At 38.1% G+C, this 27,392-nt stretch overlaps 1 protein-coding gene across 1 annotated transcript; it reads left to right on the top strand.

Moving 5' to 3' along the window:
• Positions 1–818: 818 nt before the first annotated feature.
• On the top strand, positions 819–27,389 carry c4 (complement component 4). The gene is made up of 41 exons (XM_067366424.1): positions 819–978; positions 1,442–1,634; positions 1,714–1,894; positions 3,214–3,284; positions 3,368–3,453; positions 3,654–3,736; positions 3,817–3,904; positions 3,993–4,098; positions 4,233–4,359; positions 4,795–4,910; positions 5,090–5,263; positions 5,455–5,652; positions 11,282–11,476; positions 11,580–11,723; positions 12,080–12,209; positions 12,320–12,394; positions 12,486–12,686; positions 13,068–13,185; positions 14,750–14,821; positions 14,922–15,060; positions 15,230–15,433; positions 15,531–15,582; positions 15,672–15,755; positions 16,428–16,631; positions 17,458–17,533; positions 17,744–17,900; positions 17,985–18,089; positions 18,170–18,338; positions 18,543–18,730; positions 20,248–20,403; positions 22,066–22,125; positions 22,208–22,298; positions 22,518–22,689; positions 22,804–22,891; positions 23,017–23,091; positions 23,283–23,382; positions 23,468–23,557; positions 23,650–23,742; positions 23,818–23,901; positions 26,047–26,191; positions 26,272–27,389. Exons 1-41 carry the CDS (start codon positions 917–919, stop codon positions 26,411–26,413), a joined length of 5,094 nt encoding a protein of 1,697 aa, XP_067222525.1. The 5' UTR covers positions 819–916; the 3' UTR covers positions 26,414–27,389.
• Positions 27,390–27,392: the final 3 nt, after the last annotated feature.

The following is a 27,392-nucleotide window of genomic DNA, read 5'->3' as shown; positions in this document are numbered from 1 at the left end:
CTCTTGGTCTCTAGTCATATATTGCTCAGTCAGTTGTTGTTTTTTTTTTTTGTTGTTTTTTTTTTCTCTCTCTTTCACAACAGACCCAAGAAAATGTTTAGAGATTTTTCTTCATGTTCACATCCTTACTGGCCTTTAGCATCAACACCAGGAAGGTTTTAGACTTTGAAATTGCATGACATCATTTGTGTTGCAAGAAGATAAAAATCTGGCAGTATGGGCCCATGACCTTTTATCTAGCACCACAGTAGAAACAGTGTGACATCTGTATTAGATATGATAAACCTAACACAAACTTTAACAACCGGTTCATAGTGTGTTATGTATAATTAATTATTTGGACATTTAAATCCTCTTCCTTTTGTATTCGCATTTATGAGTTTATATCTCACAATTATAAGAAAATGGGAGATATAAACTCAAAATTGTGAGGGGAGACAGAACTGCAAGATATAAACTTACAATTGTGAGAAGTGTAAGATAAAAAGTCACAAGCTTCCATACCCAACCATGTACATGGTGGAGTAGCTAAGAAAAAAATCCATCTAATCACATTACTAAAATTAATACAGAGACATACAATTTAGAATGTACTCTATTAATTAGACTGGTGTTTTCTTTCTCATTGCCTTTGCTCCAGACAGCTGCCTGCTGTGTTCTGTTACAAACAAGATTTCTTGTAAATCACATGACCATACATTTTTTTGCCAAGATTTTTCCTTTTGTGTGTGTGTGTGTGTGTGTGTGTGTGTGTGTGTGTGTGTGTGTGTGTGTGTGTGTGTGTGTGTGTGTGAGTCAAAGCACAATTTGATGAAGTTGGGAAATAGCCTTCGTAGTCTTTTCTCAGTTAGTAGCTAGATGATGTTAGTAGCTGTCCTACTGGAATAATCACATATGAGCAAGGTATAACAGCAAGATGATCTGCCCTCTGTTTTTTGCATTTTTGTTTTTTCTTGTAGCGGATGCACAGGGACCCACGTAAGTACTAGAATTATTGACTAGTTTTCCAAATTTAAACAATTTTTGTTTTCTCATAATTACACATTTCTTGCATTTTGTTCTATCTTATCAGTAGCTTTGCTGTTGTATGGTCACCGTGATTTTGCCAAGTAAGACATGTTCCTGGATCAACATATTTTGTTGATCCTGGAACAACAAAAATTTTGTCCTAGCCTTTTCCAAACCTCTAAACCTACCCATAACTTATTTCTAAAATTAGAGGGGAATGATAGTTGAATAACACTGATGTGGAAGCACCTAACCCTGGTTGTAAGCCTAAACTTGACAAAAACAGTAAACTTGTCCAAATCTGATTGGTTGATTGGAATGTTGTTCCAGGATCAACAAAGATGTTGATCCAGGAACATGTTGTACTTAGTGAAATCACATTCACTGCTGTGGTCAATGTGTTTATATACATGTTTATGCATTTATTCTGCAGATGCCTAATTGTTGCTCCAAATACAATTCACCTGGGAGTGGAGGAGACTGTGAGTGTGCAGCTTCATGGAGCAACTAAAGCAACGAGTATGGATCTATACTTCGAAAACCAGATTCCTTTAAAAATTCTGTCAGAAAAGAAATCTATAATCCTCAATAACGACAATAACTACCAGGCTGTGGTAAAACTTAAGGTGAGTCTGTACACTTCAGATTTTTAAAGATTTTTTTTTAAATAAACTGCCAAAGTCTTTTCTTACCCATATACTGTAGGTTGATCCTAAGAAGTATGGAAGTATAAAAAGGGATTCATATGTTCAGCTTGCAGCCAAAAGCAATGCTGTCTTTGCAGACAGAATCAATAATGTCAAAAAAGTCAACATCTTATTGTCAACTAAAAGGGGGTACATTTTTATTCAAACAGACAAGCCCATTTATAACCCAGGGGAAAAAGGTACTGTATGACTATTCACTTTATTCCTTTATTAGTTTTTCTTATTATTATAATTTACTTTTGTTAAAGGCACAGTATGTAAAAAATACCCCCCAAAAAAGACTAGAACAATGTTATATATTTTATTGACTTTTGTGTACTACCATTTAATCATCCTTTAGTCTTTTGATTCGGCAGTGCAAGTGTTTCCTGTGAAACACTATTGCAATTGCTCAAACACAAATTGTTTTAAAAACATAAAAAAAAGTCAAGAGCCCAACTAAAACAAACCCTGACATAATGGCATAATTTATTGACCAATAAAATACCAACATCTAAACCTATGTTAATTCTCAATAAGAAATTATTTAGACATGTGACAGAAATAAATTCAAACTGGTTAGTAATAAGTAAATCAGATCTTTTAATCAGATCTTGATAGATTTAATGTCTTTTACCTTCAGTTGATTTCAATTAAATGGTTTTGGCTGAAGTCACTTGTAGCTCTTGTGTTTCTCTTTTCTTTAGTTATTCTGCTTGTTAACAGCAGGTGTTCATCATTAATGTTAAATCATCCCTGAATTAATAGCTTAATTATCTCATTAACTTTAACTCTGCTTCAGTGTTATTTTAACACTATTCAGAGAGGGACCAAATGTTATCTGAGCAGAGTTGATTTAACTCTGTGTAAATATCGATCTAGCTTACTGCAGTGTGCAACAAGTGTCTCATAGTAGCCACTGAGCAAACAACTTTCAACACACAAATGTATCTTATATGATAAAACAGCGCTGCGTTACTCCACAGACACATGACCAGAAGAAGCAGAAGAGGTCATCTGCGGCATAATAAAAGCTCCACTGCTCTTGAGTCGTGTGTCACGCTTGTCTCTTTTTAGCAATCGCTCCAGCGGCTTCGTTCCGCTCCAACGGCTTTCAGCCACACCTCATTTTCTTGATTTACCACGAGTACCATGTTTTACCATGCTAAATATCGATCTAGCTTACTGCAGTGTGCAGCAAGTGTCTCATAGTAGCCGCCGAGCAAACGCACAGAGCTGCTCCAACGGCTTTCAGCCCCACCCTGCTTCATACTACAGTAATATTAATAAATATTACCTGTCAGTCCAGTCCTGTCCTGTTCTTTTCCGGCTATAGACGTGAAAGCAACACCTTCCATGATTCCGCGAAATCAAGGCATCATCAAGCTACATCTTTCTTTTGAATAAGCGTCCTTTAGTGGTGAAAAATTACATATTGTGCCTTTAAATCTGTATTATTTGTTTAAGAGTATTAAAAAAGAGCCACTTTAATTTAGTTTCTCTTTATTCTGTTTTTCAGTCAAATATAGAATCTTCATCCTAGACAACTACATGCTCCCCATAAAGGATGAAATTCACGTTCAAATAGCTGTAAGTTGTTAGTGTCCATGATCAAATGCAAATAATAAGCACAATTACCTGGAATGAGTAGGTAAAACACTTTCTTTTTACAGAATTGCAAGGGCTTGATTGTTTACAATCATGTTTTGCTTTCTGACCAAATCTTGGAAAAAACTATCACTTTACCGGAAGTGGAGCTGTAAGTTAACTACATGAGCACTAAATGAACACTAAACAACACATTCACTAAATAAAGTATGTTTATAGAGTTTGATTAAAGCTTTAGTTGTAAAAATCACATGCATACACAGTAACTTCTTATACAGTGGGAAACATTACAGCTATGGACTTGTAATGAACCTCACTCATATATTGTGTGTAATTTTATTTATCCTTCAGGGCAGGAAAATGGAAAATCACTGCATCATTCCATAACTACCCTGAATCTAAATCAGCACTGGAGTTTGAGGTCAAGGAATACGGTAGGTATTATGAAATTGCAAATGCATCTATTTTAAGAATTCTCATTTAATCTGTCACTTTAACCTTTCATTCGCTGTAGTTTTGCCAACATTTGAGGTTAAGATTGAGGCACCACAGCCTTACCATGTTTTGAAGAGCGAGTCCTTTCCATTTAACATCTCTGCAAGGTACATACTCTATTTCATCACATGCTGATGGGGTTTGTTGCTGACTTCAGATTTTGCCATGTAACTCATTGGTTTTTGGTGTTTTCAGATATACTTATGGGAAGGGGGTCGACGGGATAGCATATGTTCGATTTGGACTTATCGATGAAAAGGGTGATAAGATATATCTTCCAGGCACTGAACAACAGATAGAAGTAAGTCGATCATTTTGCAGTGAAAAAAAAAAAAAAAAAAACTAAAATGTTAACTAAAAAAAAAAAAAAAAAAAATACAGCATACTTGTCAGTATCTGATTTGGTTTATTGGTTTGTATTGTTCTGTTATGTAGGTAAAGGATGGCACTGCAAATACATATGTACTCACTGAGGACTTAAAGACAGCATCAAAAAATAACACTCAAGGCCATATAGAGGGATATTATCTTTATATTGCGGTCTCGGTTTTGGAAAAAGCAAGTGAGTAAAAAATTCTAGTTACCACAAGACCATCTTATGCACTTATTTTATTCACTTAGAGTTATTATTTATCCCAAGATGGATATTAAAATATGTTTAATGATGGAAAATTGTTACGGGTGCTGGTTGCAATAGACGAGTCGTATACGGACATCCACAATTAATGGGTATTTAATGAAAGAAGGAGCATAACACAACCAAACACTACAATATAACATTTAAGAACAGACAAGGAGTGAAGGGAGTGAGTCCATATATATATAGGGAGTGCAAACGAGGAAGTCCAGGTGATGGTGATGGGTGATGATGAGGAGCTGACGAGGGAAGTGAGTGCAGGTGTAGAAACAGGAGGTTCATGGGAAATGGAGTCTTGGAGACGAGGGAACTGTAACAGAAAATTATATCATTATAAATATTTGTACTCATTTTATCCAGGTGGCAATCTAGAGGAAGCTGAAAGTTCTTCTGTGAAGATTATGACATCACCATATGTTGTTGATCTGTCAAAAACCAAGACGTATTTCACTCCCGGTGGCAGGTTTTCCATTTTGGTATGTGGCCTAAAGATATTTTTAACTCAAATATCTGTTCTATTTATCCCTCTCTAATGTTAAATTATATGTATATGTTTGTACCACATTGAATACACAAATAAAATAAATAATTTTGTTAATATATATATATATATATATATATATATATATATATTTTTTTTTTTTTTTTTTTACAGGCTACTTCAACTTATCCAGATGGCAAAAGAGTCCCAAACTTGAAATTTACAGCCACTGTCAGAATAGAAGGATCCTCAGAGCAAATTTTGGAAAATGAGGGCTGGGGAAATGAAATGGGAGATGTAGCAATGTCATTTCAAATACCACCACAGGCTAAGAATTTAGCTATAACGGTGAGATTTCACATGATAATTGATATCTTTATTTCCACTCGAAAGTCCAAATTAAGGAGCCACAATATACAGTTACCTTGTTTTGAATATGCTGTCAACAACAGTATAAAACTTTTATGTATTCTTGTGGCTCTTGACCAGTCAGCATCCAGGACTGGGACTGTCCATTTTATGTGGTCCATATTTTGCAGGTTTTTGCTGAGGGGAGAGACCAGGAGATAATTCGTAGCGATGAAAAGATGACAGCCAGTGCAATAGAAGCTCAAGAACAAAGCTATCTTAGTTTGGAAGTGGAGAAACAGTTCTTACAGCCTGGAAAAGACTTGAAAGTTACATTACGGGATATCACACCTCAGGGTGCAGCAAAACCAACTTTCTTTTATTTTATGGTAAGAACAGCTTCAGCTTCAGCTTCATTTTCATTTTTATGAGTGGGTCTTTACCAGTGAACAATGATTTGCTTTATTTTCGATCTAATGTCTTCCATCATTTTAAAGGATTAGTTCACTTTTAAATAAACTTTTCCTGATAATTTACTCACCACCATGTCATCCAAGATGTCCATGTCTTTCTTTCTTCAGTCGAAAAGAAATTAAAGTTTTTGATGAAAACATTCCAGGATTTTTTTTTTCCATATAGTAGACTTCAATAGGCACCGAACAGTTGAAGGTCAAAATTAGTTTCACTGCAGCTTCAAATTGTTCTACACAATCCCAGATGAGAAATAAGGGTCTTATCTAGAGAAACCAGTGCTCATTTTCTGAAAAAAAATTAAAATGATATGTTTTATCCATAAATGCTCATCTTGAAGCTTTCATCTTCTTCTTCTTCTCTATTTGATTTCCAGCATTGTAGACAGTGCTAAGTGTATTACTGCCCTCCGCAGGTCAAAGTTTTGAACTAATTTATATGCAATATGCTAGTTCAATAGTATATAACAATTAGTTCAACACTTTGGCCTGTGGAGGGCAGTAATACGCTTAGCAGTGTCTACACTGCTGAAATTCTAATAGAGAAGAAGAAGAGGAGAGCTAGTTCAAGATGAGCATTTATGGTTAAAACTTTTAAAATTTTTTCAGAAAATGAGCGATGATTTCTCTAGATAAGACCCTTATTTCTCTTCTGGGATCATGTAGAACAATTTGAAGCTGCAGTGAAACTAATTTTGACCTTCAACCGTTTGGTGCCCATTGAAGTCTACTATAAGGAAAAAAAATCCTGGAATGTTTTCATCAAAAACGTCTCGGGTTACGAGTGTAACCCTTGTTCCCTGAGTAAGGGAACGAGACACTACGTCGGATGACGTGATGGGAACCCTCTGTATTTTGTGTTCGTGAAGCACCTCTGTATCCAACCAATGAAAAGATGTGACGTCAGAGGCGGGTGACGTCACGGATCAGGAAGCTATAAAGCACACCTGAACACAAAGCACGCCAGCTTCTGTAGGTTGTCTGAAGCAAGCGCACCAGGTATGTGGGAGATACGGCCACGTGACGTAGCGTCTCGTTCTCTTACTCAGGGAACAAGGGTTACACTCGTAACCCGAGACGTTCCCTTTCGTGGGAACTATCGACGCTACGTCGGATGACGTGATGGGATCGCAATCCCAACTACGCCGTCTCTCCAAGTGCCTGGCTGCTATCTTGTAGCACCCTGGCCCAGGAGTGATATTAAGATGAAGATTATAAAATCTGATGAAGGTGTGCTGGGATGACCATCCAGCTGCACCACAAATGTCGTCCATAGAGACAGCAGACAGAAGAGCTCTGGACGCGGCCATACCTCTTGTGGAGTGAGCCCGCACCATCAAAGGACACGGGCGCCCCACCGTCTCATACGCAAGTGAGATGGCCTCGACCAACCACTTGCTCATCCGCTGTTTAGATGCTGGACCCCCCTTCTTAGGGGACCCATAACACACAAACAATTGTTCTGTTTTCCTCCACAGGGCAGCTCTGTGGACATACGCATCTAGTGCTCTTAGTGATTCTTTCTTTCCTGATCCACATTTGTGAAAGGAGGCGGGCAGAAAGCCTCCAGTACAATGGGGCCTGGGACCCTCGTCGGAACCTTTGGAATATAGCCCGGCCTGGTATGTAGAAAGTCTTTCACCATACCAGGTGCGAACTCGAGACAGGATGGAGCGACTGACAGCGCTTGTAAATCACCAATTCTCTTCAGAGAAGAGACGGCCAAGAGAAAGATTTTCAGTGTCAGGAACTTGTCTGACACCTCTTCTATTGGCTCGAAGCGAGCCTCAGCCAGCCCTTGGAGCACAATAGTGAGGTCCCAGGTCGGGGTCTTTGTGTGCACCACAGGTCTCAACCTGAGTGCACCACGGAGGAAGCGTACTACTAAGGGGTCTCGACCCAGCGAGGAGCCCCCTACAGGGATATGATGAGCCGAAATAGCGGCGACATATACTTTCAGCGTGGAAGGGGTTAAACCTTCCGAGAACTTTTCCTGAAGGAACCGAAGCACGCCTGAGACTGAGGAATGGACCGGGGTGAGAGGGATATGCCGAACGGAAGAACCCTGTATTGGTAAGCTTCGCCCCCGAAAGCAAACCTGAGGAACTTCCTGTGTGAAGGATGGATGGATACATGAAAGTATGTGTCTTTCAGATCTATCGCTAGATAGATCGTCCGCTCCCACATTCAACAGCCCGGGGATGTAAGCTGCTCTCAGCGAGAGGAGCTTCCCCTGGGACCAGAGGAGGATGTGGCTGGCCAACTTTGATAATGGGCGAGACCGCAAACCCCCCTGATGGTTGATATACGAGACCACCGTAGTGTTGTCCGTGTGGACCAACACATGATGGTCTCTCAGGTCGGGGAGGAAGTGTTTTAGTGCAAGGAACACCGCCATCATCTCCAGCCGATTTATGTGCCAGGAGTGCTGATGGTCTTCCCACAGACCCTGAGCTGAGCGGCCACTCATGACCGCTCCCCAGCCCGTGAGGGAAGCATCTGTCGTAAGCATTACACGACGACCAGAAGTCCCCAGCACTGGTCCCTGGGTTAGGAACCAAGGCTTCTTCCACATGACCAGAGCACGAAGGCATCGCCGCTTGACTTTGATCATGCGAAAAGGATTTCCCCTCGGGGAAAACCCCTTGGTCCTGAGCCACCACTGTAGGGGTCTCATGTGCAGAAGGCCAAAAGTAATAACGTTGGACGCAGCTGCCATCAGACCCACCAGTCTCTGAAACTGTTTTACAGTGAGTGACTGGCCTAACTTCACCCCTTTCACGGCCCCTAGAATGGAACTCACACGAGCAGGGGACAACTGCGCCTGCATCGTGGTGGAATCCCAGATTACACCTAAGTAGTTTGCAACCTGACTCGGGACCAGCACACTCTTTTTGGCGTTGAGCCTCAGCCCAAGCCTCTTTATGTGCGACAGAACAACATCTCAATGTTGAACTGCCAATTGTTCTGTTTGAGCTAATATCAACCAATCGTCGATATAGTTCAGCACGCGGATGCTCTGGAGTCTCAGCGGAGCCAGCGCTGCATCCACGCACTTCGTGAACGTGCGGGGTGAGAGGGATATGCCGAACGGAAGAACCCTGTATTGGTAAGCTTCGCCCCCGAAAGCAAACCTGAGGAACTTCCTGTGTGAAGGATGGATGGATACATGAAAGTATGTGTCTTTCAGATCTATCGCTACAAACCAGTCCTCGGACCTGATCTGAGGGATGATCTGTCTGAGTGTAAGCATTTTGAACTTCAGCTTCTTTACAGATCGATTTAACACACGTAAATCTATGATCGGACGCAACCCTCCATCCTTCTTCGGAACAATGAAGTAGCGGCTGTAAAAGCCCGACATTTTGCTGGGAGGGGAAACCCTTTCTATAGCCCCTTTTTGCAAAAGCGTCGTTACTTCTTGCTCCATCACCAGAGACTGCTCTGGGGTTACCACCGTGGGAAGCACCCCGTTGAACCTGGGCGGTCGTGAACCGAACTGAATTCTGTAGCCCTGTTCTATCATGAGCAGCACCCACTTCGAAACATTCGGGAGATTTTTCCACTCTTCCAAATATTCTACTAAGGGAACCAGTCTCTCGAGACTGGTCTCTGGTGTTTTTTGAGCACTTGGCTCGTCCATCTGACACGGCGCACCGGCAGACAGGCGAATCACGTGCTGACCGACCCCCCTCCGAGGATCGGTGGAGACCGCTGCGCCCTGACTCACACTTGGTGGCAGGGTTGGCAGAACGGTCCCCTGAGGGCACCGAGGAGGACCCGATATCCGAATCCTCCCGGAGGGGGCTGCCCTCAAGAAATCCTGTGACACTAGTGTCAGGACTTCTTCTTTGAAGCCTTCCGGGAGATAATGACGGTCCTCAGATCCGCCCTACCTCCGGAAGGCTTCGCCTGTGCCGCCCGTCCCGGTCCACAGGCACTGCGTGGGGGAGTACGGGAGGCGACACTGGCTTTTTGCTGCGCTCTGTGCGCGGATGTTGCTGAGGAGCTGGCTGTCGGCCGAGGCTGTTCCCACCTAGCAGCCTCGGGGGGATGAGCGCGGCGGGGAATAACTTTAGAAAACGCCGCCGTCTGTTTACGTGACTCCTGAAACCTGTCGACGACTGTTGACACTGCGTCGCCGAACAGGCCATCAGGAGACAGCGGCGCGTCCATGAGCGTGTTCTTATCACGTTCCTTGATGTCCGACAGATTCAACCATAGGTGCCTCTCCGTGGCCACCAGGGTTGCCATAGAACGGCCGATGGATTTGGCCGTTTCCTTGGTGGCCCGGAGAGCTAAATCTGTGGCTTTACGCAACTCATGGAACTCGCAAGCGTCTCCTCTACCCGAGGCATCGCCCCATAGCCATGATTTTTTAGGCCAACAATATTGCTGTACAGCGATGTCTGCGGGCTGTACAGCCGATACTGCACGGGTCTCTTCCACGACCTCGACACCTCGGCATGGAGGTCAGGAAAGAACGGGAGACCCCGGCGCTGAGGCAGTGACCGAGGGGGAAGAAAGCGTTCGTCCAGTTTACTTTTCACTCTGGACTCGGCTTTCTCCGCAGGCCATTCTATATTCAACTTTTCAACAGCCCTGGTCACTACCTCTAATAGCTCCTCATAAGCCGGTAATGTTGATGGCGGTACATCATCGACACTCTCTACATCAACCTCCTCGGAGGAAGATATATTGAGCATCGGTGCCTCTCTTCGGGGGAAAGAAACCGCTACACGTGCTTCCACCACCAAAGGAGAGACACTGGGTCTAGCGGGTAAGGGAAGCGATAAGGCAGGGCCCGTCTCTTCCCCCTCCGCTAGATCCATCTGTGAACCCCTAGAGCGCAGCCTACGCTGTGCCTCGGCAACAGCGGGACCGGACCCGCGGGGAACAATCGCCTTGGCGCCCTCCTCAAAGAGCGCTCGCCGCGATCGCAGCACTCTGAGGGTGAGCCGCTCACAGTGCACACAGACAGCTCCCTCGAGAGCCGCCTGTGCATGCTCAACCCCCAGGCATTTTACACACGTCGTGTGTATCCCCTTCCACAATGAAGCACGGGCAGGGAGGAACACACTTCTTGAACTGCTGCTTTTCCGCCATAATATTTCTTTATATGTCTTTTTTTATTGTGCTTTGAAACTCTTGTCCTCGGACGAAGAGATCACTGTGAGAATATATCAGACAGAAAAACAATAAATAAGACAAACGAGATACAGAGAGCGCTTGCTGAAGACAACAGAAGCTGGCGTGCTTTGTGTTCAGGTGTGCTTTATAGCTTCCTGATCAGTGACGTCACCCGCCTCTGACGTCACGTCTTTTCATTGGTTGGATACAGATGTGCTTCACGAACACAAAATACAGAGGGTTCCCATCACGTCATCCGACGTAGCGTCGATAGTTCCCACGAAAGGGAACTTTAATTTCTTTTTGACTGAAGAAAGAAAGACATGGACATCTTGGATGACATGGGGGTGAGTAAATTATCAGGAAAAGTTTATTTAAAAGTGAGCTAATCCTTTAAAAATAAATAATACCCCAACAGGTTTGGAGTAAGGGACAAATTGTGCAGGTGGGGAGAGTGCCAAGAACTGAAATCACAACAGTCAATCTGAATGTCAATGTGGATATGGTGCCTTCTTTTCGCCTGGTTGCCTACTATTTTACAGGCCTTTCACCAAAAGAAAAAATAGTGGCTGACTCTGTGTGGGTCGATGTGAAAGATGTCTGCAAAGGCAAGGTACAGCTGAAGCGATTTGTCATTCAGAATCTAAATCCGGTGAAGTGATATTATATTAGATTATTTTAGAAGCATGTGTTTCCACATACTGTTTTGTGTGCAGGTAGAAATTGATCCAATGGCTGAGATAAAACCTGCAACTGAGTTTAAGGTGACGGTCAGAACAGATCCAAAGGCCAAGGTTGCTCTTGCTGCAGTGGACTCAGCAGTTTACATTCTGAACAAAAACAAACTAAGCCTTCAAAAGGTAACACATTTGGGATTATGTACTGTACACTATGTACAAAATCAAAACTGGAGTTTTGTGCATATCTAGTGTGCAGTGCTTGTCAGGATGTTTCATTGTCAATTATCTTATTGGTTCTCCTTGGTAATGTTTCCTGTGTTCTTTGTCTGATGTTGGTCAATGTAAAGGTTCATTTTGTCTGTTTCCCTGAACTCTCCTCTTATCTATTTGGATTAAAGATTATTTTGTTAGAATTTTTGTCTTCATGCGCTTCTTGGTAGCAGCACCCATGCTATGCTATTGTGCTTCTAAAATAGTGCATGTGCCTTTTCAGTATTGCTGCTCATGATGGAAATGATTAGTTTTTTTCCCCACAGATGTTTGAGTATATGAACTCATATGACTTGGCCTGCTCTATCGGAGGAGGAGAGGACTCCAGTGCTGTTCTGCAGAGAGCTGGGCTAACTTTCTTTTGTAACTGTGATCTGGAAACTCCTAAAATTACAAGTAAAATACCTGCTGACATTCTATTTTGTGAATTATTATTATTATTATTCAAGAACCATGTAAATGAAAGCATGAAAGTGTGATAAACACAGTTTTGTTCTTCATCTCAGACCATAAGTGTAACTTTAAACCTGAACCTCGCATCAGGAGAGCAGCAGACTATGTTGCAAAATACAATGCAGTTGGTAAGATGCAAAACAACAGTTTGACAATCTTTGTTCATTCCTCGCATGATTTGTCTTTTAATCATGTCAAATTATAATGTCATCACCACAGTCAATCGCTATAAGAACCACGACAGGAAATGCTGTATTGATGGTGTAAGGCCAGGCAAAATGCATACATCCTGTGATGAGCGTCTCAAAAGAGTAAAAGAATCGGACAGCTGTCGTAACGCTTTTAAAAAATGCTGTGAAGCTGCAAATGAGAGAAGGAAGAGGGAGAAATTGGAGAAGAGAAAAACCAGCCTTGGAAGAGGTACTATTTGTCTTGCATAACTTCTCGGAAAGGTTTTCTTGGATTAAAACCACATTTATTGCACAATTCTAGTGATTTGACTTTCTAAATCAAAACAGACAAAGAAATAAGTAAGCAGTAAAGCCAGTTTAGAGTATTATCTTATTATATCGTATAATAATGATAATATTATTGATTATTATTATTTTAGTGTTAGTATCCTTAATAATATTATTATTAATAATGTTAAAATATTGTCTGTATATGAAAATGGCTACACTGCAACTATAATTTAAATGATTATTATTACTATTCAAAAAACTGCTTGTTTAGAACATGGAGGTTAAGCTATGCTACTTCTAAAAGCTGAAATCTACATTCTTTCTCTGTCTCTCACTGTAGTCACTGACGACACACTGGACGAAATTGTTATTAATGAGGATGCAATCTACCTCCGCAAATATTTCCCACAATCATGGATGTGGACAGTCATTGAATCGGATAGGACTGGCATTATCAGGTCACCCATTAATCAGATAATATATTTGACAATATTTAAATTTTATAATGAATATATATATATATATATATATATATATATATATATATATATATATATATATATATATATACTTTTCTTTGCAACTAATATATATATATATATGCCACTTGCCGAAAAAAAAAAAAAAAAAAAAATATATATATATATATATATATATATATATATATATATAAATTATAAGGCAAAACAAAAACAAAACAAAAATACTGAATTTATTAAAATGACCCCATTCAAAAGTTTGTGAACCCTTGATTCTTATAACTGTGTTGTTACCTGGATGATCTATGATGAAGACTTTTTGAATTTGAAGATCAAGGAATATTGTATTTAATTTTCTTCCAAGAAAAATGTAAACATCTTCTGTTGCTTCCGAAGGGCAGTAATAAATGGGGGGAAAAAAATAATATTTAAACAAAATAAGAACAATTTGGACTTCTACATCCTGTTCAAAAGTTTTCACCCCCCGGCTCTTAATGCATCGCGTTTCCTTCTGGAGCAGCAATGAATGTTTGAACCTTTTTAGTAGTTGAGTTTGAGTCCCTCAGTTGTCCTCAGTGTGAAAAGATGTATCTCAAAATCACACAGTCACTGCTTGAAAGGGTTAAAATATGTAAAAGATGCTGGAAAACTGAAGAATTTGCAGGATATTTCTGAATAACATTGGTCAGTTTAACAAACAAGGGACTCATGAACAACCATCACACACACACACACACACACAAAAAAAAACAGTCATGGATCATCCAGGTGACCACACACAGTAACTATGTAGTCCACAAACCTTTGAACGGGGTCATTTTAATAAATTCAGCTATTTTTTTGTCTTGTGTAAATTATCTTACTCAGGACAGTACTAAATAAAAAATAACATGCATTTTGTATGATCCCTCTAATTTTGTTTAAATGTTTCACATATTAACAGATTCTGCAAGTGGTTCACATACTTTTTCTTGCAACTATATATATATATATATATATATATATATATATATATATATATATATATATATATACATACATATATTAGGGCTGTCAAATGATTAATTACGATTAATCACATACAAAATAAAAGTTTGAATTTGCCTAATATATGTGAGTGTACTGTGTAATTATTATGTATATATAAATACAAACACATTCTTGTATATATTTGAGAAATATTTACAAGTATATGTATTTATTTATATTTTTATATAATTTATGTCATATATAAATAAAAATATTTTGTACATAAATAACAAATTTTGTCTTAAATATATACATTAATTTGTGTGTATTTATATATACATAATAATTACACAGTACACTCACATATATTATGCAAACTCAAACTTTTATTTTGTATGCGATTAATCGTTCGACAGCCCTAATATATATATATATATATATATATATATATATATATATATATATATATATATATATATATATATATATATACTGTAATTCTGATTAACAGAATAAATTACCTCTAACATAAATTTTCTATGTAAATACTTTTTTGTCTTTTGTGAACTTTAAGGCATGGAGCAATTGTTCCTGATTCTATAACCACTTGGGAAATACAGGCTGTGGGCATTTCCTCCACAAAAGGTTGTCATTAACTCAAAATCTGCCTTTGTTCATATATGTTCATTTGGTGTGCTATTTAGATGGTGTGCTCATATTTTTTTTCTTCTCCCCCCCCCCCCCGGATTCTGCATTGCAGAGCCAAAGCCCCTGAGGGTCTTCCAGGATTTCTTTTTGTCTGTCAACCTTCCTTACTCTGTGAAGAGAAATGAGCAGCTTCAGATTAAAGCTGTTGTGTACAATTACAAGCAAGAGAGTTTAAAGGTAAATTTAATAAATCTTTATTTTAGGTGCTATTATTTCTAACCAGCAACAAAGACACAAGGCTAAAAATTATTAGTGTTACAAACAAGATTAAAATGCTTTGTAGAAACTCAGCTAAACTCTAGTTCCAGTTTAATGGCTGAGAATGCTGTATCATGTGTCTCTATAGGTAATAGTAAAGATGAATAAGAAGGAAGGTTTGTGCACTGCTGGTGGTAGTGAGGTGAGGGAGGAGGTCATGGTTCCTGGTAACTCAGCAGTGGCTGTTTATTTCACCGTGGTCCCCCTTGTTATCGGAAATATCCCCATCACTGTGCTGGCTTATGCCTCAGACACTGCCAGTGACAGAGTTGAAAAGGAGCTCCGTGTGGAGGTAAAGTGTGTTAAGATGGCATACCACAATTATACTGTGATTTTTATACAAGTAATTCAGTATGACACCTAAAACTCTCTTTGGAATCCATGTTTAGGGGGAAGGGGAAATTGCCTCTATTGACAAGGAGTACAACATTGATCCAAAAGGTAAGAATCCATTACATAATCACTAGATCTGTTCTTAGGCTTTTCATCATTGTAATAAACTTTTTTTTTTATTTGTCTTTTATGCACAGTGAGGAAATTAGAGATTGATATTTCAGTCCCTGATGATGAGATCCCTGGTGGGACAGAGTCAAACATCTTTTTGAGTTTAAAAGGTGAGTTTGGATATATATATTAGTAATAATAATAATAATATATATATATATATATATATATATATATATATATATATATATATATATATATATATATATATATATATATATATATATATATATATATATTAGTAATAATATATATATTATTAGTGGTGTTTTCTCCTAGGAGGCAAGGGAGGAAGTGTCTCCTCAAAAAAAAAACCTGGATGTGAAAATAATTAATATTACAAAAAATAAAACAACACAAATATAAGTCACTTGTTTTTATAAAGTAAGTGTCCGACAGTGAAGTTACAGCAGGAGACTTGTCTTTATGTAATAAACATGTTATTGCAAAAAATAGAAAATAGGATGTACTTTCATTATTTTGGCATATATAAAAAATGTGAGGAAATTTTAAAACACCCCTGGACACCACTCAAATGAAGGTCAAAACACCCCACCATTTTATGGCCAGATAATGCGCAAACTACGTTTCTTGACTGGATAAATCAAACCAGCGTCTCGCTAATAAAGTGTGAAGTTGAGGATTGCATTCAAAGTAAAGACAATTGCAGGGATGTATAGGAGTCATACATTAAGCACGCTTAATGTAAGAGTCTGTTTTATATATATATATATATATATATATATATATATATATATATATATGGCCTTGTTATTTTCCAGGTGGGGTGATGGGTGAGTCGGTAGATAACTGTCTAAACCTGGAGGGTATTGATAAACTCATTCAGCTGCCCACTGGCTGTGCGGAGCAGACTATGGTGAAGATGTCTCCTGCTATCCATGCCATGAGGTACCTGGATGCCACCAACCAATGGATATCACTGAAAGCTGAACGAAGAGATGAGGCCCAAGCAATGATCCAAACTGGTGAGTATCCGTTATGAGATACCTGCAGATGACAAAACATTAAGTAAATAGGTCATAAGCTATGATCAGGGTCGTAGCTAGAGTATCTGGCGCCCCATTGCAGGTTGTTGCTGTGGGCTCTTCTTCGGTGGAAATCACGTTCTGGGTGGGGGTCCCCCACAATTTAAATTGCATTCTTCACCCTCTATTGAAATCGGGTTCCTGGGGTCAATGCGATTTTTTTTTTTTTTTTTTTTTTTTTAGAAGTCCCTTTTGTTCACCAAGGCTGCATTTATTTGATCAAATTCCATTTTGTATTTTAAAATGTAATTGATTGCTGTGATGACAAAGTTGAATTTTGCCATTCATTACTCCAGTCTTTGGTCAGATATGCTGATTTGCTCAAGAAACATTTATTATAATTATCAAAATTGAAAACAGTTTGTAGTGCTGCTTAATATTTTTGTTGAAACTTTGATACATTTTTCTTCAGGATTATTTGATGAATAGAAAGTTAAAAAAAAAAAAAAAAAAAAAAAAAAAAAGGCGTTTATTTGATATAGAATGTTTAGTAGCATCATAAATGCCTTTACTATCACTTTTCTTAAATTGAATGTATCCTTGTTGAGAAAAATTATTTTCTCTAAAAAAAAAGCTTACTGACCCCAAAATTGTTCAGTATTTTATATGTCACATAATTGCATAAATATGAGAGATACGATTTTTTGTTGGGCCCACCATTATGTAAAAATATTTAGTATTAAATTACCTGACTAATGTTAGGTTGTTGAAACATCATATATACCAAATACCGCATACATCTTGGTTTCAACTTCTTATGTACCAGGTTACAACACAGTCCTCACATACAAGAAAACTGATGGCTCTTACGGAGCCTTTCTGAGGACTCCCAGCAGTATTTGGTATGTTTTTGGTTATCTGCTAAAAGCTATATGTGTATATATATATATATATATATATATATATGTGTGTGTATATATATGTGTATGTATATATGTGTCTGTGTGTGTGTATATTAACTAAATCCATACATAATTTAAGACTTGTTTTTTTTTTTTTTAATTAGTGCAAAAGTGATTTATTTTTTCATCTTCTATCCAACCTTCCTTCAGGCTTACTGCATTTATTGCAAAGGAGCTGACGGAGTCTCGGGACATTATCAATGTGAATGACTTGTATATTCAGGAGGCCATGTCTTATCTCATTTCCAAACAGAAAAGCAACGGTGCATGGGATGATCCCAATCGCCTATATGACAGAGGAATGAAGGTACAACAAAAGGGCATTTTTATTTTATTTGTTCTATATTGATTGCTAACATTGACTGAAAATAGACAAAATATTTGCCCTCAGGGAGGAGTTGGACAGGCCAAAGATGACGTCCCCTTAACTGCCTTTCTTCTTATATCAATGAACCATGCTTTGAAAGTGTACGACCTGGGAAGTGATACAGAACTGGTAACATATTAATAGTGGCAGAGTATTTCTTCTATTCATTAACTACTAAATAAACTGTACAAACCTCTGTTTATTTCCAGAGAGCAGCTATGGATAAAGCAAAGTCTTATCTAGAGGGGCAGTTTCATGCCTTAGAGAGTCCCTATTCGCTTGCCATCACAGCTTATGCCTTGACCTTTCATGACCGTCAAAGTGCAGAAGCCCAGCGATTGAAGAGGAAGCTGAAAGACATTGCTAATTGTGACAACAGTTAGTAATTAAATTATTACCAGCAATTGTATCTCTTGAATTCTTTCTCTTAAAACATAATTCTCTTAACATAGCAGAAGATATTCTCAAAAACTGCAGAAGATGCATGTCTTATTAGCATTTGAAAAAAATTGCTCACAGTTATTCAGCTCAGTTATCATATTATCCAATCCATGCATCATCTTTTCTCACCTTTCTATATAGCAAAGTGTTTCTGGAATGCCAAGGGTGGCAGAGGCAAATTAGAGGGTAAAGCTGATGCTGAGTCTGTGGAGGCCACAGCATATGCTCTACTCAGTATGCTGTCTGTGGGTGACATGAAGACTGCAAAACAGGCTGCAAACTGGCTGACAGAGCAGCGCAAGTATGGTGGTGGATTCCAGTCCACACAGGTGGGTTGCAGAAAAATGTAACCATAAAATGTTGAATGTGACTTTACTCCCAATTATTTATTTTTCTATTCAAAGAAAGAATGTATCACAAAATCATTCATTGCGGAAGCGTAGGGCTGCTGCTGGGTGCTGGTGTTGCAATAGAACATTCCATTGGCTTTCACTTCTTGTCAGTATAAGTTCTTTGTCCTTATGTCATCCCACACCTGTAGGATCTTCGTTTGTCTTCGGAACACAAATTAAGATATTTTTGATGAAATCTAAGAGTATCTGATCCACACATAGATAATGACATTAGTACCTTTCTGGACCTCAAAAGGTGCAAAGACATTGTTAAAACTGGCAATGTGACTACAGTGGTTCAACCTTAAACAAAAATAATGACTTTATTCAACATTCATCTGTCCCCTGTCACATTGCTACGCTGTTGACGTTGCAGAGCGTTTACGTTCGAACGGTGGCTCAGTATTCGCCGGCTCTGGTCACGTGAGCAGCACGACGTGAGCCTACATTCAGACGTAATTTTTGTTTTGTTTTTGCACACATAAAGTATTCCTGTCGCCAGTTTTAACAATGTCTTTTGTACCTTTCTGGATGCCAAAAGGTGCAATGTCGTTGCTTTCTATGTGTGGATCAGAGACCTTCAGATTTCATCAAAAATATCTTAATTTGTGTTCCGAAGATAAACGAAGGTCTTACGGGTTTGGGACAACATGACGGTGAGTACTTAATGACAGAAATTAGACATATTAGAATGATTTCTGAAGAATCATGTGACACTGAAGACTGGAATAATGACGCTGAAAATTCAGCTTTTCAATGACAAGAATACTGTAAATTACATTTTAAAATATTTTTAAAGTTATTTTAATTTATAATATTTCACAATTTTCATAAATTAATGTTCAAATAAATGCAGCCTTGGTGAGCATAGGAGACTTCTTTCAAAAACACTTAAAAAAAAAAAAAAAACCTTACTGACCCAAACTTTTGAACAGTGTACCTTTTTAACCCAAAATTTAAACCAAACCATCTCAATGTCTGGTGGTAATTGATCCTACACACACAATCACATACATTGCATTATACAGGATTGTCTTACCAGTTAGTTAAAAACCTCATAAAATAACAACTTTGTGTACTCAAATGTGAAACGGCAGTGAGGCATATTAATAATAAAAAAAAATGTTGCAGGTTGAAACCGGTTAAAATACACTTAAGCGTTCTCCAATGGCTATTACCATTGTGGCCTTGCCTTGAACCACATAGGTTGCTGCACAAGTGTATTTAATACCATAGTGAATGCACATGGGTCATGTACAACCCAATCTCGATGCAAATTAATTTTCAAAAAAACATACAGCCTTTTTAAAAACGGTGTAAGATGACAAGACAATGTGAAAATGTTAGGCCCAAGACAAGTAATTTTGACACATTAGCATTTATATTGTAAGCCCCAATTCTAACATCGTTTGCATTAATCCATGTTTTGTTTTTTTATATATTTTTATATATAGGATACAGTCGTGGCCCTTGAGGCTCTGTCCAAATACAGCATGCAGAACAACGATGTAGGAGACTTGGATCTGAGGGTGGAATTGTGCCATGAAAATGGCAAAAAAGAAGATTTACGCTTAACCAAATATAATGCGCTCACTGCAGAAGCCGTTAAGGTAAGAAAGATTACTTAAAACAGTAATGGTACTAATATATTCCTAAAAGTTGACTTTTATATCTTGTGCCACATCACCTCCTGGGTGGCTTCTACCGCGACCACGTAACACTATCTTGGTCACGAGCCACTTCCTCTATTCATTTTACTCAACTCCTGTAAAAGGTTTACCTTTATAGATTCAGGAGTCGTCAGATATATATTAGATATAATATTTTCTTCTTAGACTATATTATCTCAGGGTCTACTTCTGATCACTACCATACCTCCTAGGCCTACGGTTCAGATATCAACCAAGCCTACCTGGGTGGGGTAGGTTAGCCTTCCATTCAGTGCACCACAGCTGGCTCTTCGCCCTCAGAGGACAGCTGTGACTGCTAATGCACTCCCACGGCCCACTCTGTTGCGACTGGTTGGCAACCTTGACTGACTTTGATACCCCAAACGGATTCTCACTCTACAACAATAAACAGACTTAGACAACACTATCAGAGTTTGAGGGCAGTCCTCCTTCTCATTGTATTATTTCTTGCAAAGGCAAAAGCTAAATACATCACTCTATGCCAGCTAAGCTGGAAGTTCCATGGGCCAGATGAATAATTACATTTTAAAGCTTACCCTCTTCTCTACTCAGTATATGTTCTCTCTAAGAAAATCAGGTGTCTTCTTTGATCTTCTGAGGGTTCCCAGACAGCAGCATAGTGTGGCCCAGATCCGGCCCACATCTGGTACATGTGGAATACACGTGGACCAGATATGGACCGGATCTGGGCCGTTGCTGTCAGGGTTGTGGTCTGCTTGCTTGTATGCTCGCTCTTTCTTCAGCAAAACTACACAGATCGCTATAAAGGCCCCTGTTTTTATATTCTCTTTGACACACTTTATTTTGTTCATTTTCGCATATGTTGCTTCTACCTGCATTAACATATTACCTGCATGCGTCAATTGCTATGTTACTTGTCTATCACCCTTTTTACTTGCGTCAATGCATTTTCTATTTGTGTCAATGGTTTAAGCAATACACACATTTTTTATTATACATTTTTATCAGATTTCTACCTTGCTAAACATTTATTTCCTAACCGTCTTCATTTTTGTCAGTTCCACACAACAATGCTTCTATCCCCCAGAACCCATGTTCACCTACACACATAATGCAACATTCGTCATCTTTACAGGATGTGGTATACACTTGACTCGAGCCCACAGCATGTGTTTTAATGTCACATTATGAAAACCTCATAGACCCCAGAGATTTTCCAAGTTCAACAATTTTCTGCTTTTTATTTGATCTTTTAAAATCTTTATCAAATTGTTTGGAAGAGAACACCCCATTTCTCTTGACAATCTTCAGCGGATATATATATATAATGCATATACTTTACATTTAAAATAGTGATGACTGATCCTGTACTGCCCAGATTTTTTTCTTTCGTGAATAAGCCCCGCCCACTAATTCCATATTCGAGTGACTAGAAAGTAGGTTCATGGCTTTGATGTAACTAATAAAAAAAAAAAAAGGAACAAATGTTATGTTGAGACATCCAGTTTTAATGGGGAATGTCAAACCCAGGTGATTTTATTGGTCTGCAAATATGTGATAAAGTATGACATAAGTAAAAAAAAATAAAAAATCTCACTATACCTGAACTTGTTTACACAGGTCAGAAATCCTGGTAAAGTTACCCTAAATGTTCAGGGAATGGGACGCGGAACATTAGCAGTAAGAAGTTTTTGTATTGTTGTATTGTTGATTTATGATGTTTCAATTCATGGTATTTTAAATGGCATTTTGCTTGTTACAGGTTGTTCAGACATACAGAACTATGAAGAAGGATGAATCATACTGTGATCTTTTTCACCTTAGTGTTAAAGTGGAAGGAGAGCTGGACTACAGTATGTAACATTATATGACAGCCGCTGCTGTTGTAGGTCACTCTGAATAAGAAATACATTTTGAATTGTGTGTGTATAATGTATAAATTATTATTATTTTTTAAAAAACTATACATTTTTATTCAAAGTTGCACATATCAAGTATCTAAAATTTGGGTGAGGGTGACCTCAGACAGTTGAGGAGAAGTAGTTACAAATGTCATCTATGCTCTTCTGTAGAAATTCACAATGATGAAACGTATGATGATTTTTACAATTACGAAGCCGAGGACGATCAAAAAGATGAGCCCATGAGTAGCATAGAATGGTTTGATCTTCGCAACCGCAGAAAAAGACAAATCTCAGAGGAGCCAAAGAAAGAGAGTTCACTCATATACACAGTGTGTGTGGGGTGAGCACAGTAAACAATCTTTTTTTTATACATTTAAAATTTGTTATATAAATGTTCAGCAGAATTGTTTGGCCTCTCTGAGATCAACTATTTTTTTCTCCTGTCTTCCCACAGCATGAAAAAGAAGGATTCTGTTGGCATGGTCATGGTGGACATCTCACTCCTAAGTGGACTGATACCAAACATCAAAGATTTGGAACATGTGCATAATGCTTTATTAATAAGCACCATAAAAGCATTATTTCCTGCCTTTGTTTAGTTGCAGTGCGATATAAAATGACATTTAAATATGAATTTATTTAATTTCTCATTTTTTTCCCCCCACAGAATGTAAAGGGCACAGAGAAGTTTATTGATCATTATGAAATCCACCATAATAAAGTCTATCTTTATTATGCAAAGGTAATGGAAGTCCCATGAATTTCAAATTCTTTCTTTTTGATATATGGTTTGCATCTTTTCTTTTTTCTTTACTGCTGAATATGAACATAAATGTCATTAAAGAGTTAAATTGGCTCTACTTTTATTCATCAGTGCTTATGCAGCAGATCCAGCAGATACAAATGATTTGATTGTATGGTTCATATCTACAGATCACCGAAACCGAGTGTCTTCAGTTTGGTGCTGACCAGGTGGTTCCCATGGGCCTTGTCCAACCTGCTTCTGCTGTCATATATGACTATTACAGCCCAGGTCATCAAATGCTATTAACAGAACATTTATTGATAACACTTTTGAGTGGTGAACACTGACTAATGCTATTCAATGTGGTACACAGAAAAGAGATGTGGCATATTCTATACAGCCCCTCAGAAAAGCCCAATGATCTCCAAACTGTGTGATGGGGATGTGTGTAAATGTGCAGAAGGTAAGAAAACTATAGTGTACTGTGATATATATTTTAACACATGGGCTACAAATGCATAAGTGGAAACAAGATGTGCATTTCACACTTTTCAGGTGGTTGTCCAAAGCTGAAAGTCACCTTCAGCAAGGATATAGAAAGCAAAACCCGGAGTAGATATGCTTGCTACAATCCTACCGTTGACTATGGTGAGAAACTAAAGTCATATAATGTACAAATATGTTGTCAAGTTTTAACACCATTCTTGTGTCTGTTTTCTATAGTCTATGTGATTAAAATTCTCAACTCAAGCAGCGATGAAGTTTTTATGTACTACACCACATTAATCACTGATGTCCTTCAGACTGGTAAGTCATCTGGGTAACTGAAAAATAAGTTGGTTGATCATAGTGTGATATTATTTTGCACCACAATCATGTCTCTCGTATTACATAAGTGGACTAGTTTTCCCTTGTTTCATACATTTGTAACTGACACTATTTTACATCTTGTTTATCGTTTGTAGTGAAAATGACCTCAAAGGACATGTTACAATTGTTGTGTCTTATTGCTATACCGATTGTTTTGTACGTTGTAATCAGGGCCTAAAATAAGCACTCGCCAAGCGCCAAATGCAAGTACAAAAAAAAAAAAAAAAAAGGATATGAAACGGCAATTGGCTGGTAACAATTTTATGAACTTTAACAATGTTGCAAGAACATTCAAGGTGCCCTAGAATCAGTTTTTACAAGATGTAATATCTAATAGTCTAATAGTCTAAGGTGTCCCCTGAATGTGTCTGTGAAGTTTCAGCTCAAAATACCCCATAGATTTTTTTAAATTATTTTTTTTTAACTGCCTATTTTGGGGCATCATTAACTATGCACCGATTCAGGCTGCGGGCCCTTTAAATCTTGCGCTCCATCTGCCATTTTTCGCTATTGTTCTTGCTTGCTTACCTAGTCTGATGATTCAGCTGTGCACATCCAGACATTAATACTGGCTGCCCTTGTCTAATGCCTTGAACATGGGCTGGCATATGCAAATATTGGGGGCGTACATATTAATGATCCCGACTGTTACGTAACAGTTGGTGTTATGTTGAGATTCGCCTGTTCTTCAGAGGTCTTTTAAAATTAGATTTACATAAGAAGGAGGAAACAATGGAGTTTGAAACTGTGTATTTTTTTTTTTATGTACTAAACTCTTGTTATTCAACTATGCCAAGGTAAATTCAATTTTTGATTCTAGGGCACCTTTAACGTGAACAAACGCTCAGGGGTGCATTTCCCGAAAGCATCTTTAGCCAAGTATGGTCTAAGTCCCATTGAACTCTATTGGTAACGACGGAACTTGCAAACATAGTTCGCTTTGGGAAATGCATCCCAGAACAGTTGACCCTGACAGGCCAGTGCTGCACGAAAGTTTAAGCCTTGCTAATTCAAATATTCATGTAAATATTTATATTTCAATACTCGATTCATTACTCGCGTGCAGTGTGGGAAGTTTAAACATCCGAAGCGAGCACCAGGAAGCCGCAAATACTAAATTGAGCTCTTTCACGTCTTTCTTCTTGCGCTTGAACTGAGAAATTCACACAAAATGATGTTAAAATTACTGGTATCCTAGTGGTCGGTTATGTCTTAAATAAATGTAAACAGCTGAGAAAGAAAACCACTTGTGTACAAAATGTGTCAGTATATTGGATCCGTGCATTTGGTCTTAAAGTGACAGCAAACATCGATCAGATGAAGGTATCTCAAGAGACAGGAAGTGAAGCTAACATTGGATTCGGACATGCCTTGATGCCTTCCTATCCTGAAATGTGTCCACCGAAGGCAGCATTTTTACTAAATTGAGCTCTTTTACGTCTTTCTTCTTGCGCTTGAACTGAGAAATTCACACAAAATTATGTTAAAATTACTAGTATCCTAGTGGTCGGTTATGTCTTAAATAAACGTAAACAGTTGAGAAAGAAAACGCTTGTGTAAAGAATGTATCAGTATATTGGATCCATGCATTTGGTCTTAAAGTGACAGCAGCCTAATATACCTAATATAAAAAACACTCACTGCTCATGCCTGAATAGTTAACTTTTAATAAGAATTAATCTATGTTCATTTGTCCAGTGAAGACTAGGCAGTGTTATTTTACATACTAGTTGCCTACTTAATATACAATTTTCAGGTACAGAAATTGAATAGTTCTTCATAAATTGAATAGTTTTAGGGCCTGGTTGTAATGTACTTTTTTCACAACGGAATCTTTAAGATAATATACAGGTAAAATCATAAGATTATTTCAGCCAACATTTCAGTCCACATTTTTGTTTTGTTTTATCTGCAAAATGAACCCCGACCTGACGCTGTTGGGAGTTATTTTGTGATAATTGCCGGCTGACCATACATCCTTCAAGTTGTAGATTCTGTGAAGTTTATTATACCTAATAACGTAAAACCGAATTGAAAATTGTTACCGCAATAAATAATATATCAGCATCTTTCCTGTTAAAGGGATGGACTCTAGTATCCAGAAAGATGTCACACGTCAGATGATACTGCGCTTATCTTGTCATGGATTGGAGCTGAATAATGAAGCGCAATATCTGATCATGGGTCAGAACAATGCAATCTCTGTTCGGAATAACGATGGACAACAGTAAGCCTTGAAATCTGAAGTTTATTGAAAAAACTAAATGTTTTATAAATCAAAAAGCAATTTTCATTTTCCTTCTGAAGTTTCAGGTACATACTGAACAGTGACATGTGGATCGAGGAGATACCAGAAGAAAAGAAATGCAAAGCAACCACAAGCCGCTCCGCCTGCTTTCTTCTTAAAGAATTTATAACGCAACACCCCATTAACCACTGTGATATTTAGAAAACGTAATGAAGATGGTAAAATAACCACTTAAAACATCAATATTTGGCTCTGTAAATCATGTGCTTTTATTTCTAGTGCATACTGACATATAAAGAAACTGTTACAGTTGTTTGGTACATTGGAAAATAGAGTCTGAAACAATTCAATTCAGTTTTCTGTGTGTACTGGCAATACAGTAGATTCAAGTTACCCTTACATAGAGGGAAGTCAAATGGAATAAATTTAATACAGTAATCCCAGATATTATCTGTTTGACATGACTTGTCATTTTAGCTTTTCAGTATTGCAACACCATAAAACAAAGGTACTCTTTTAAGGGGTATTTTAAGAGATGCTACATTTTTGAGAAATATTCAAGAGTGCATTATTGCAGTTTAAATACTATGTTTAAAATGTTTCCCAAGTCCTGTTGTGGTTATACACTGTACAGTTTTATTACAGAATACTGTATTTAGTGGCTTAAACAACACTGGCTTTTTATCGCTTGCACATGTTCATGAGTCCACATAAAGTACAGATGTTGTCCTGATTCAGAATTCATTGCTTTCGTGTACTTCGTGGTGTAACATCCGGGAAAAAATTATCAAACTCATTTCTAATGCAGTATTATTAATATTTTTTTTAATTTTTCATTCATTTTCCTACATTCATATAAAACGAGCAATAAAACAAAATAAAAAACAGTAGTAAATGCTTCAGTAATATGGTAAACTATGGCAAGTACCCTGAAAATTGTTCTTTTATGAATTTGGCAACTTAAAATGCAGCAGTGGCTGTGTGATTTAATTTTCCCTTATTTATGTTCATATTTTCGGCATCTTGATATGACAGATTAACATTCCCTTTGATGTGGTGACAATGTATGAAGAAAAAAAAAACTGTTGTACTTCACTACACGTTAGCTTTGTACACCTTGTGAAAACCACTGAAGGCATTAAACTGCAGATAAACAAAACACTTCAACTTAGAAAAATAA

The sequence above is a fragment of the Chanodichthys erythropterus genome, chromosome 17, assembly GCF_024489055.1.
Source record: "Chanodichthys erythropterus isolate Z2021 chromosome 17, ASM2448905v1, whole genome shotgun sequence".
NCBI classification, from domain to species: Eukaryota; Metazoa; Chordata; class Actinopteri; order Cypriniformes; family Xenocyprididae; genus Chanodichthys; species Chanodichthys erythropterus.
This window is presented reverse-complemented; position numbering and strand designations above follow the sequence as displayed.

Coding starts and splice junctions, on each gene's coding strand:
- c4 (XM_067366424.1), top strand. CDS start 917: ATGATCTGCCCTCTGTTTTTTGCATTTTTGTTTTTTCTTGTAGCGGAT. Junction 18,339..18,542: donor CATTGCTAATTGTGACAACA/GTTAGTAATTAA, acceptor CTTTCTATATAG/CAAAGTGTTTCTGGAATGCC. Junction 23,558..23,649: donor TGTGTGTAAATGTGCAGAAG/GTAAGAAAACTA, acceptor CACACTTTTCAG/GTGGTTGTCCAAAGCTGAAA.